This window comes from Silurus meridionalis, chromosome 3 (assembly GCF_014805685.1).
Source record: "Silurus meridionalis isolate SWU-2019-XX chromosome 3, ASM1480568v1, whole genome shotgun sequence".
Lineage (NCBI taxonomy): Eukaryota > Metazoa > Chordata > Actinopteri > Siluriformes > Siluridae > Silurus > Silurus meridionalis.
Genome location: NC_060886.1, coordinates 28,007,129 through 28,021,450, shown reverse-complemented (window position 1 = coordinate 28,021,450; position 14,322 = coordinate 28,007,129). Strand labels below are relative to the sequence as shown.

Here is a 14,322-nt window from a genome sequence, read left to right as displayed (position 1 = left end):
AGAAATCGTATGATCTGAAGTCCACAAACATTTTGTCTATATAGAGTAGAAGTAAAATTCATAAAGATCATTTTTTGAAGTATAACATTTGTTTACATTTCAGTGAATCATACAGAACATTCATCAGTCAATTTTCTCCCCAAGTCTCCAAAGTGTTTGCCTCACTTTCCCTGCCACAGTATCTTATTTAGTCCTGCTCTCAAAAGATGACCTCACCATCCTCGAGAAATCCAACAATTACATTAAACTGCACAAAACTAAACTAGACAAAAGTTTGTGGACACCTGACTATGAGATTTGTATGTGCTTTATGAACATCCCATTCCACATTTAATGCCCATTCCCTGTTATAATAACCTCCACTCTTCTGGGAGGATGTTCCATTAGATTGTACTTGAGTAGATTTGTGCTCATTCAGCAACATGGGCATTAGTAAGGTCAGGTACTGATGTTAGAGAGAGTAAGGAGGTCTGGGGAACAGTCAGCGTTCCAATTCATCCCAGAGGTGTTCAATAGGGTTAAAATCAGATCTCTGTAGCAGGCCACTTAAGATGTTCTGATCCAACCTTTGTAAAGCATATCTTCATTGAGCTCTCATTGTGTGCACAGGTTCATTGTCATGATGGAACAGTTTTGGCTGAATGAAAGGAAAATGCAGTGCTAGTATTATTTAATACTTTATTTTGATTGGTTAACTGATGTTCAAACATGTGCATGTAAGTTATTGCACAGCCAAAGTAGTCCCAGGCAGGTCCTGACCATATTATGCTTCCGTATCACTTTTCCACAGCACACGCATTTAATAACAAGCAAACTGACAGACTATTTCTATTATTTTGACTCATTATTTGCAAAAATACATTGAATTGAAATTCAATAAAAAAACAACAAAGAAAAAAAAATAGTCATATTTTAAACAGGCTTTTTGGTCATCTGCAATAACAGACATGATGCTTTTTTGTTTTTCTCTCTCTCTTTTTCTTTCTCTCACTCTCTCTCCCTCTCATCTCCAAGTACTACATATCAAGAACTAATTGACAGCTGGCAACATTGAATAATGAAAAACATATGAAGTAGTATGGGTGTGTTATTTTTTCCCCCATTGTCAAGTATTTCTTATAGCTGTCCAATTATTATCATTTGTAGATGTTTAAAATGTTATTTTTCTTATTTGGGTTCTTTAGTTCTGAAAGAAGGAATTAGGTGCTAATTTATTTATTTATTTCTACCCTGTACTTTACCTTGATCAATAAAAAAAGACAGAACTTAATTTGTAACCAATTATGTTTTGTCTGTTTCCCCATCAGGAGTCCTGTGTGTTTTGTCTGTGAGGTTTTTCCCCTTAGCAAATACTTTGTGCTAATCACTGACAGACAGAGGTTTTCCCAGGCGTTTTACCCAACACATTTGTTTAATCGCATGCACAAAAAGGGATTTCGAGTTTATAGACGCTTGTATGTTTGCACGTCTTGCTTTTGTTGTTAGCACGTTTACTCTGATTTCATTCCGTGGCTTTCAAGTACTTCTGTGAATCGCTTTTCAGCACATTGTTCAGCTTCCCCAGTTAGGGGGCGCCACAGCGGATCATCCGTCTCCATACCCCCCTGTCCTCTACATCTGCCTCTTTCAAACCAACTACCTGCATGTCTTCCCTCACCACATCCATAAACCTCCTCCTTGGCCTTCCTCTTTTCCTCCTTCCTGGTGGCTCCATCCTCAGCATTCTCCTACTGATATACCCCATGTCCCTCCTCTGCACATGTCCAAACCATCTCAATCTCACCTCCCTCACCTTGTCCCCAAAACGTCCTACATGTGCTGTCCCTCTAATAAACTCATTTCTTATCCTGTCCATCGTCGTCAACAAAAAACCTCAACATCTTCAGCTCTGCTACCTCCAGCTCCACCTCCTGTCTTTTACTCAATGCCACTGTCTCTAATCCATACAACATCTCAGGTCTCACCACAGTCCTATAAACTTTCCCTTTCACTCTCACAGATACTCTTCTATCCCAAATCACTCCTGCTGTCACTCTTCTCCACCCACTCCACCCCGCCCGCACTCTTTTCTTCACCTTTTCAGCACACTGTAATCTAATAAAAGCTATGAAATATGATTTGCCTACAGACGTCGCTCTGGATAAGGGCGTCTGCTAAAGTAAATGTAGGAATTATGACATGTGCTACGTTTGAGATGATGTTTGTACAAATAGGTGCATAGGTTACACATTACTACACTGATTGGCTGAAATGGTTCTGCCTTATTGCAGTATGAGTCGAACCAGTGAGAAGAGTACAGTATGTCTACCTGTGGTTTATAACCTTATACAAAAGCAAGGCAGTACTGATAATGAGGCACGATATATAATGATTGTGAAATGCTTACTTGTTCATATTTAATTGTTACAAATAACAAACCAAGGATGTTGGCTTATTGCCTTTTTTTCTCTCATCCAGGGCTTCTTTGTGTCAATAATCTATTGTTACTGCAACGGAGAGGTGAGTGCCAATCAAACCAAATCGTCTGCAAATCCTGTATATTGAACCAGAATTTCCTCTCTTTTTTAATGAATAATGGATGAACTAGTAAGTGCGATTGGGTAAATGCTAGCATTACATCTATCTATCCATCGTTCTCAGGTCCAGACCGAAATCAAAAAGACCTGGACACGTTGGAACTTGGCCTTTGACTGGAAGGGTCCAGTGATGTGTGGCTCTTACCGCTACGGCTCGGTGCCAACAGGTCTCAACAACAGCACCAGCAGCCAATCGCATCTAGCCACAGGAGCACCGGGTACACGCTCCACCACACTCTACTCCAGCCGGGTATATCGTAGCACAGGAGCCCCCTCCATCAGCGCCCACATGGCCCTTCCAGGCTATGTGCTCAGCAACTCGGACGCTGACAGCCTACCACCATCCATTCCTGAGGAGTCAGAGGACAGTGCAAAGCAAGTAGATGACATTCTGCTGAAAGAATCACTGCCTGCTCGTCTCAGTAGTGGTCCTGAGGATGACGAGGAGACTTTGTAGACGGAAATATATGGACCTTTGACATAAGACAAAAACATTTCACCACTCATCTAATGAGAGGACATTACAAAAGAAGCTTTGTCTTCTTAGCTTACTATTGAAACACATTAAAAAAATCAGCTGGATGATTTCAAACCATCATGGATGATAAGGAGAATCAGGCTACTGCACAATCATCATGTCTTTTTTTTTTGAATTCTAAGAAGCATGAGAAATAAAACTGTATCTGGAAACAACATCCTTCCTTTTATGACAGACTGTGACTTTATTTCTTTGAATTGTTGGTTTCTTTTTAAAGCACTGTGTTGAATAAATTGAGTTTGGCATTAAGACTACACCTGAACCACTGTATTAACTTCTTCTTAGGTTCCTTTTCTTCTGAGGTTTCTGAATAATCTTCTGACAGACTAGACTTCACATGAGTCCCATATGATGCTATTTAACACATGGATATCAAAAAGTCAGGGAAGTTTTAGTTATTTAGTTAATTTTAGTTATACTTCATATAACAGGGAGAAGAGGTGGTGAAGGTGGAGGAGTTCAGGTACCTGGGGTCAACAGTGCAAAGTAATGGAGAGTGTGTTAGAAGTAAAGAAAGAGTGCAGGCAGGGTGGAGTGGGTGGAGAAGAGTGATAGCAGGAGTGATTTGTGATAGAAGAGTAAAGATTAAAAGGGAAAGTTTATAGGACTGTGGTGAGACCTGAGACGTTGTACGGTTTAGAGAAAGTGGCATTGAGTAAGAGACAGGAGGTGGAGCTGGAGGTAGCAGAGCTGAAAAAGTTGAGGTTTTTCGTTGGGAGTGACGACGATGGACAGGATTAGAAATGAGTTTATTAGAGGGACAGCGCATGTAGGACGTTTTGGAGACAAGGTGTGGAAGGTGAGATTGAGATGGTTTGGACATGTGCAGAGGAGGGACATGGGGTATATTGGTAGGAGAATGCTGAGGATGGAGACACCAGAAAGGAGGAAAAGAGGAAGACCAAGGAGGAGGTTTATGGATGTGGTGAGGGAAGACATGCAGGTAGTTGGGTTGAAAGAGGCAGATGTGGAGGACAGGGGGGTATGGAGCTGGATGATCCGCTGTGGCGCCCCCTAATGGGAGAAGCTGAAAATTTCAGTCAATATTAACATCCCTTAACTACCAGATTTATTCTAATCTCAGTTTTGCCATTCTATACTACAAAAATGAAAAAGGAATAATGGGAAACATTTACACTTTAGATCACTATTCGGAATTGCAACTGGAAGTGTGACTCTCAATTTTCTACACTAAACTGTTGCTACTTTTATTCCAAAATACAAGATCTTCTCATATCAGTTTATCTGGATTTTATTTCTGAACCTGACTACCAATCTGAAAGCAGAAGTCACCAAAAGTCTTTTTTTAATTCTCATAGTTGTCCTCCGCAAGACATGTTAGTTAGTTCAGGGTCAGTTCTACACTTTATAAAGAATTTATGAAAGAATTTCAGGAATAAAACCACATCTGAAGATCCGCCTACTTCTTTATTAATCAAAATTTTTTTTTATAAATCTCTACATTTCTGTACAAGTGCTTAATTTTCCAGCATCACAACAAATCACCCCAGTTTCTATTAAACACCCACTCATGAGTTTATAGTGGGAAAAATTACTTTTCAGCAAAAAGCAGAAGGTGCCTAAAACCCCAAACCCCAGTGCCAAGTTCTCAGAGTTTCACAAACATTCTTCATGTCATTTAGTTTCAATTCATCATCATCTACACTACGATCATTTATTTACATGTTGGCATTGCTGAGAGATTTTTTCCCATTGAGCTTATCTACAATATATATGGAAGACATTCGACTAAAAGGTAAAAATCTTGTTATATGTGAGAAGTAATTTAACATTTCATATATGTCAAATATTAAATGTTATAAGACTCATTTAATATATAAGAAGCATGTTGCGTAAGAGTAGTAGTGTTCATAAGGCTGCATGACATCTACATTGTCCCTACAGTGTTTACAAAGCTATGTAGGCTTATGTAGGGGTCATGGAGCCTTTTAAACACTAGCATTATTGACAGTTCAAGGATATATATATATATATATATATATATATATATATATATATATATATATATATATATATATATATATATATATATATATACTTTCTACAGAGTTTCTATCTATCTATCTATCTATCTATCTATCTATCTATCTATCTATCTATCTATCTATCTATCTATCTATCTATCTATCTATCCATCCATCCATCCATCCATCCATATCTATCCATCCATATCTATCCAACCATCCATCCATATATATCCATCCATCCATCCATATCTATCCATCCATCCATCCATATATCCATCCATCCATCCATATCCATCCATCCATCCATATATATCCATTAATCCATCCATCCATATATATCCATATATATCCATCCATCCATCCATCCATCTATCTATCTATCTATCTATCTATCTATCTATCTATCTATCATCTATCTATCTATCTATCTATCATCTATCTATCTATCTATCTATCTATCCATCTCCATCCATCCATCCATCCATCCATCCACCCATCCATCCATCCATCCATCCATATCCATCCACCCATCCATCTATCTATCTATCTATCTATCTATCTATCTATCTATCTATCTATCTATCTATCATCTATCTATCTATCTATCTATCTATCTATCTATCTATCTATCCATCCATATCTATCCATCCATCCATCCATCCATATCTATCCATCCATCCATCCATCCATATCTATCTATCCATCCATATATATCCATCCATCCATCCATCCATATATATCCATCCATCCATCCATCCATATCCATATATATCCATCCATCCATATCCATATATCCATCCATCTATCTGTCTATCTGTCTATCTATCTATCTATCTATCTATCTATCTATCTATCTATCTATCTATCTATCTATCTATCTATCTATTTATCCATCCATCCATCCATCCATCCATCCATCCATCCATCCATAGATAGATAGATAGATGATAGATAGATAGATGATAGATAGATAGATGGATGGATGATCTATCTATCTATCTATCTATCTATCTATCTATCTATCTATCTATCTATCTATCATCTATCTATCTATCTATCTATCTATCTATCTATCTATCTATCCATCCATATCTATCCATCCATCCATCCATCCATATCTATCCATCCATCCATCCATCCATATCTATCTATCCATCCATATATATCCATCCATCCATCCATCCATATATATCCATCCATCCATCCATCCATATCCATATATATCCATCCATCCATATCCATATATCCATCCATCTATCTGTCTATCTATCTATCTATCTATCTATCTATCTATCTATCTATCTATCTATCTATCTATCTATCTATCTATCTATCTATTTATCCATCCATCCATCCATCCATCCATCCATCCATCCATCCATAGATAGATAGATAGATGGATGGATGGATGGATGGATGGATGGATGGATGATCTATCTATCTATCTATCTATCTATCTATCTATCTATCTATCTATCTATCTATCTATCTATCTATCTATCTACTTATTTGTTTGTTTTTATTTATTTGCCTTATCTGTCTTGTAATTCATTTATCCACACTTGGTGTATTCTTTTTTTCTACCTATCCCCCTTCCTTTATTTGTTTGTTAATTAGTTTTTATTGTATGTGTATCCAAAGTATTTCCAACACATGTGAAAACTTCATTTGAACTGTTTTTAAACTATAGGCCATGCCTGTGCAACAAGCAATATTAAGGATTCAACAATTTAGCATTCGGTGCTGCTACATCAGATAATGTGGCCCAGCTCTTGGTTCTGTTCCAATATACAGTAGACATGACTAGATCCATTGCTATGGACCTCTGGGAGCAGCACATGAGAACAGCAATGTCATCCCTTCTGTTCTGCAAACTGTTCTTCCAGATGTTACACACAGTCGAGAGCCAGTTCAGATATCAAACTTGAATATGAGTGAATAAAAGACACTTATTTTATTTTTATACACTAATTACAAGAGTTTCAGGACTGCAATTTTTTTTTTATTAAAAAGTTATAAAAGAAGTTAAGCAGGTCTGTGTAACTTCTAGCCATTAAAATTTCATTTTAGATATAATATCATTTTAGTTCAATTATTTTCAATGGGAGGAACATGCTTATCGTGAAACTTTGCACGCTGTTTTTATATTCTGGACCCATCATCTGCTTGCCTGTATATAGGACCTTTCATTAATAAGCGGTATGCCGAATTTGGTCTTTTAATGTCGATGTCTTAATGCTTAATAAATTTACTTTATAATTGTTTTCTATCACATCGGTGCAAGTTAAAGTGCGGATTGGGAGTTGTAAACACGCATGCATACTTTCAAATATTATACATATACAGGGAGTGCAGAATTATTAGGCAAATGAGTATTTTGACCACATCATCCTCGTTATGCATGTTGTCTTACTCCAAGCTGTATAGGCTGGAAAGCCTACTACCAATTAAGCATATTAGGTGATGTGCATCTCTGTAATGAGAAGGGGTGTGGTCTAATGACATCAACACCCTATATCAGGTGTGCATAATTATTAGGCAAATGAGTATTTTGACCACATCATCCTCGTTATGCATGTTGTCTTACTCCAAGCTGTATAGGCTGGAAAGCCTACTACCAATTAAGCATATTAGGTGATGTGCATCTCTGTAATGAGAAGGGTGTGGTCTAATGACATCAACACCCTATATCAGGTGTGCATAATTATTAGGCAAATGAGTATTTTGACCACATCATCCTCGTTATGCATGTTGTCTTACTCCAAGCTGTATAGGCTGGAAAGCCTACTACCAATTAAGCATATTAGGTGATGTGCATCTCTGTAATGAGAAGGGTGTGGTCTAATGACATCAACACCCTATATCAGGTGTGCATAATTATTAGGCAAATGAGTATTTTGACCACATCATCCTCGTTATGCATGTTGTCTTACTCCAAGCTGTATAGGCTGGAAAGCCTACTACCAATTAAGCATATTAGGTGATGTGCATCTCTGTAATGAGAAGGGTGTGGTCTAATGACATCAACACCCTATATCAGGTGTGCATAATTATTAGGCAACTTCCTTTCCTTTGGCAAAATGGGTCAAAGAAGGACTTGACAGGCTCAGAAAAGTCAAAAATAGTGAGATATATTGCAGAGGATGCAGCAGTCTTAAAATAGCCAAGCTTCTGAGCGTGATCATCGAACAATCAAGCGTTTCATTCAAAATAGTCGACAGGGTCGCAAGAAGCGTGTGGAAAAACCAAGGCGCAAAATAACTGCCCGTGAACTGAGAAAAGTCAAGCGTGCAGCTGCCAAGATGCCACTTGCCACCAGTTTGGCCATATTTCAGAGCTGCAACATCACTGGGTGCCCAAAAGCACAAGGTGTGCAATACTCAGAGACATGGCCAAGGTAAGAAAGGCAGAAAGTCGACCACCACTGAACAAGACACACAAGCTGAAAGCGTCAAGACTGGGCCAAGAAATATCTCAAGACTGATTTTCTAAGGTTTTATGGACTGATGAAATGAGAGTGAGTCTTGATGGGCCAGATGGATGGGCCCGTGGCTGGATTGGTAAAGGGCAGAGAGCTCCAGTCCGACTCAGGCGCCAGCAAGGTGGAGGTGGAGTACTGGTTTGGGCTGGTATCATCAAAGATGAGCTTGTGGGGCCTTTTCGGGTTGAGGATGGAGTCAAGCTGAACTCCCAGTCCTACTGCCAGTTTCTGGAAGACACCTTCTTCAAGCAGTGGTACAGGAAGAAGTCTGCATCCTTCAAGAAAAACATGATTTTCATGCAGGACAATGCTCCATCACACCGTCCAAGTACTCCACAGCGTGGCTGGCAAGAAAGGGTATAAAGAAGAAAATCTAATGATATGGCCTCCTTGTTCACCTGATCTGAACCCCATTGAGAACCTGTGGTCCATCATCAAATGTGCGATTTACAAGGAGGAAAACAGTACACCTCTCTGAACAGTGTCTGGGAGGCTGTGGTTGCTGCTGCAATGTTGATGGTGAACAGATCAAAACACTGACAGAATCCATGGATGGCAGGCTTTTGAGTGTCCTTGCAAAGAAAGGTGGCTATATTGGTCACTGATTTGTTTTGTTTGGTTTTGAATGTCAGAAATGTATATTTGTGAATGTTGAGATGTTATATTGGTTTCACTGGTAAAATAAATAATTGAAATGGGTATGAATTTGTTTTTGTTAAGTTGCCTAATAATTATGCACAGTAATAGTCACCTGCACACACAGATATCCCCTAAAATAGCTAAAACTAAAACTACTTCCAAAAATATTCAGCTTTGATATTAATGAGTTTTTGTGTTCATTGAGAACATGGTTGTTGTTCAAATTAATCCTCAAATAAAATTAATCCTCAAAAATACAACTTGCCTAATAATTATGCACAGTAATAGTCACCTGCACACACAGATATCCCCTAAAATAGCTAAAACTAAAACTACTTCCAAAAATATTCAGCTTTGATATTAATGAGTTTTTGTGTTCATTGAGAACATGGTTGTTGTTCAAATTAATCCTCAAATAAAATTAATCCTCAAAAATACAACTTGCCTAATAATTATGCACAGTAATAGTCACCTGCACACACAGATATCCCCTAAAATAGCTAAAACTAAAACTACTTCCAAAAATATTCAGCTTTGATATTAATGAGTTTTTGTGTTCATTGAGAACATGGTTGTTGTTCAAATTAATCCTCAAATAAAATTAATCCTCAAAAATACAACTTGCCTAATAATTCTGCACTCCTGTAGATACAATAAAAATCTATATAAAATAGTTCATACCTACTAAAGTGTCAGGGATCCACCAGCCACACTTTCACCTAACCCATCTATCACTCCAAGCAGCTCTCCTACCTACTAATCATCTACACCCCCACCAGCTCATTGTCTGTTCTACATCTTAGGCTGAGGAACATACATTTACATATACATTTGTGGCATTTAGCAGACGCCCTTATCCAGAGCAACGTACAAAAGTGCTTTGAGTCTCTAGTAATGAATAAATCTACACTGGTACGCAAGATTACAAACTTAATATAAATATAACTCGAATTCTACAAACTTGGAAAGTGCTAGTTTAGGTATTTCAGGAAGAGGTAGGTTTTCAGTCGTCATTTGAAGATAGTCAGGGACTCTGCTGTACGGACATCTAGGGGAAGTTCATTCCACCACCTCGGTGCCAGAACAGAGAAGAGCCTTGAAGTGTACTTACCTCTCATTCTGAGAGAAGGAGGTACCAGTGGAGCAGTGCTGGAGGATCTCAGACAGCGTGGTGCAGTGCGAGATGTGATGAGGTCACTGAGGTAAGATGGTGCTGGTCCATTTTTGGCCTTGTAGGCAAGCATCAGTGTTTTGAATCTGATACGTGCAGCTACTGGAAGCCAGTGAAGGAGCGCAGCAGTGGGGTGGTGTGGGAAAACTTGGGCTGATTGAACACAAGTCGTGCAGCTGCGTTTTGGATCATTTGCAGTGGACGAATAGCGTTCAGGGAAGACCTGCCAGCAGAGAGTTGCAGTAGTCAAGTCTTGAAATGACAAGAGACTGAACAAGCACCTGGGCAGCCTGTATGGACAGAAATTGTCGAATCCTTCGGATGTTATAGAGAAGAAATCGACAAGAACGAGCAACATTAGCGACATGTGGGAAAAAGACAGTTCATTGTCCATAGTTACCCCAAGGTTACGAGCAGTGGCTGAAGGGAGAGCAGAGAGTCATGAAGTGTTATTTGGAGATCTTGACCTGGAGATGAATCACCTGGGATGACCAGCAGTTCTGTTTTGCAGGGGTTGAGTTTTAGTTGGTGAGCACTCATCCATAAAGATATGTCTGACAAGCATGCTGAGATCCGAGCGGAAGCTGTGGTATCTGATGGAGGAAAGAAAAGATGAGTTGAGTGTCATCTGCATAGCAGTGATAAGAAAACCCATGTGAGGATATGACTTCACCAATGGAGTGGGTATAGAGGGAGACTATAGTCGAACTACCCAAGCTACGTACGTTACTGGTTTGGATTATCTTTGTTTGCGGGACTCTGTTAAGTTCTTTGGAACTGTCTAGTCATAGCTTTCACCAGGGTTAGTAAACCTGGAGTTTTGTTTCAGTTTGCCGTTTTCTGCCTTGCCCTTTTGTGCTTCATTAAAAACCTTTGTGGATTTCGCTTCGGTTTCCGGCATGTTCTTCCGCCTGACATAAAGGTACTAAAGACTTTATAAGCCCCACCCACTTCGGATCTGAAGCTGCTGGGTTTTTTTTTGTTTTTTTTTCAAATTCACTTTCTAAAATGAAAATTTCATGACCAGATCTACACGGAACTAAGTGCAGCTTTTTCTTGCAATTTCATTTGTTAAAAAATGAATCACCTACATTTTTTTGGTTTACTAGCTGTGCACTTCAGACAACCACTATACCTGTATGAAAGTATTACACAAAGGAAAGCTATGGGCTGAAATCGACTGAATATTCATTAATTTATTTTGAGGAAGCACTTTATCCAGGGTTGCAATAGAGCACTTAACCAAGGAACACTAGACGTGGGAAGGAATTCTTCCTGAATAGGATTTCAGTCCATCACAGGACACCATGCACAAACCCCTAGAGTATTTTATTGTATCCAGTCTACCTCCTGTTTTTGATGGTGGAAGAACCATCCATCCAACCAACCATCCATCCAACCATTCATCCAACCAACCATCCATCCAACCAACCATCCATCTGACCATGGGAGAACATGCTCAAAAAATCCTGCGTTTATGATGTAACCATGGAACTATGAGATGGCATCTGACTAAAATATAATTTTAGTGATTATTAAAAAAAAAAAAATGATGTTCTGGGAATAATGTTTCAACTTTATACATGCCAAAGGTCTTGTTTACCTGGAATGTATTAATTGTTGTGATCTTTTGTATAAAAGCGTGTTTTAAATGCCAATCCTATTGCAGACAAAGCAATTACTTCCTGTATACATTTAATTAAATGAACATGTCATGATGGGTTTTCCTCTAATAAAGCAACTCAACACTAATAAGCATGTTTCCTGGAATCCAAGGTTTTGTGCATGGATAATAAAAATACTGTGATATTGTCTTGCAGCAATTTCTGAATTTCTTTCCCATTTCCACATTAGTAAATAAATGATGTCATACATTCTGCCTCTGGTTAAAGTTTCTCCAAATGACAAAATGTGCATTCAGCTAATATAATTGTAGTCACACTACACTATATGGACAAAGGTTTGTGGACACACACATAAATAAGATTCGAATATGCTTTTTGAACATCCCATTCATTCACAGTAGTCTCCATTTGCTGTTCTTATATCCTCCACTCTTCTGGGAAGATGTTCCAATAGATTTTGAAATGTGCTTGTGGAGATTTCGTCCAGGCCTGCCTCTGGATAGTGTTCTCTTCAACTGGAGGCCACTCTGTGCAGCTCGGGACAGTTTCTCATCAACGCTTTGGGTGGTTCCATGAAATTCCGGAGTAAGAACGGGAGCTTTGAGGATGGATTGGACTACTACACTGACTCAGGACTACTTTTCGCTTCTGATCACCATCACTGCACCCCACAACATTGTATATCTGCTATGAATGGACATTTGGTGCAACCCAGATGAGCATGGGTTCCCTCTTGAGTCTGGTTCCTCTTAAGGTTTCTTCCTTATGCCATCTCGGGGAGTTTTTCCTTCGCCACAGTCGCCACCGGCTCACTCATCAGGGACAAACGTACTTATAAAGAACATATTCACTTTTAATCACCACATTATCTGTGTAAAGCTGCTTTGAGACAATGTTCATTGTTAAAAGCGCTATACAAATAAAAATGAATTGAATTGGTGCTAATTTAACTACAAGGGAATTCATCCTAAACTTGTTTAGTTCTTTGGGTCCGGGGTTTATAGCAAGAGATCTTCCAACCCATGTGAAGCATATCTTCATGAAGCTGGATTTGTAAAGGGAAAGGTTTGGCTTAGAAGAACAACATATGGATGAAAAAGTCAGGTGTCCCAGTACTTTTATCCATATAACATACACCAGCCAGACATAACATTATAACATACAATGATGGATGGATGGATGGATGGATGGATGGATGGATGGAGCCACACTGAGGCAGCCATCTGCAGTGCCAACTTGATGGCTGCAGAATTGAACATTTTGTCCTCGAAGATAATGGTGATGGCTAGACGACTGGGTCAGAGCATCTCCCAAACTGCAGCTCTTGTGCTCTGTTCCTGGTCCGCATTGGTCATGATGCCTGTGGGGGGCAAAGGCTGGCCCATGTGGTCTGATCCAACAGACGAGCTCCTGTAGCTTAAACTGCTGAAGAAGTTAATGCGGTTAATGCAACCCGATATTAGGTTATGCCTGATCTGTGACCATAAAGTTATGGCTGGTTGGTGTATGTTTGAGCTTTATTAAAATAGAAAATGGATCAGACTAAATTCCGTTCCTGAGACACTCTGCCTGTGATTGAAACATGCATCATCTGTACACTAAAAGAACATGTCAGTTTTATATAATTTCTGTATCAGTCGAAGAAATACACACATTCCACATTATCAAAATAATTTCGATAGTGCTTCCTACGACACTGCTGCAACCTATCAATGCATATTAAAATGAAAAGCTGATCTCAAACAAGTAATTGTTGTCATGGTGTGCCCTGATGGACCCCATGCCATCTGCCTGTGGTTGGGAACAAAATACTGGTTGCTTATTCATCTTGAGGCACAAAGAAGGGAAGAAATTTGAAATGTAAATGAAGAGAAACAATCTAAACTCACACACACACAAATACACACATGCACAAGCCAGGTTACTGTAAAACCCAATAGTCCCAAATCAATACCACTACTCGGCTCTAGAACACACAAGGATGCTTCCCACAGCTTTCACACACAATCAGAAGACAGTCTGTCTCCATTATGCATGCAGTAAAACTTCTGGAAAAAAACAAGCCCTAGAGTCACTACCAGAATTATTAGCACCCTTCATAGACATGCTCATTTGTTGAACTTTGGCTGATTCCTTCACCAAATGACTGATAGAGTTTTCTGAATTTTGACACATTATTAAAAAAAGTCTTTATTGAGAAAAGTAAAGTTTTTTTGGCATTTGGAGGTTTTTTTGTTGTTGTTCTTATGATGTGTAAAAACATTCTGGAATGTATTCATTATAAAAAATAGTGTGGGTGTCAGT

The 14,322-nt window shown here is 38.9% G+C and overlaps 1 protein-coding gene across 1 annotated transcript in view; it reads left to right on the top strand.

Annotated features, from left to right (window-relative positions):
• pth2ra (parathyroid hormone 2 receptor a) overlaps positions 1 to 3,367 on the top strand; it is a 64,319-nt gene extending 60,952 nt beyond the window's left edge. The window contains exons 12-13 of the mRNA XM_046845993.1: positions 2,458 to 2,499; positions 2,641 to 3,367. Coding sequence (XP_046701949.1) covers positions 2,458 to 2,499; positions 2,641 to 3,033 — 435 coding nt within the window. The 3' untranslated portion in view covers positions 3,034 to 3,367. The remainder of the gene's footprint in view (positions 1 to 2,457; positions 2,500 to 2,640) is intronic.
• Positions 3,368 to 14,322: the final 10,955 nt, after the last annotated feature.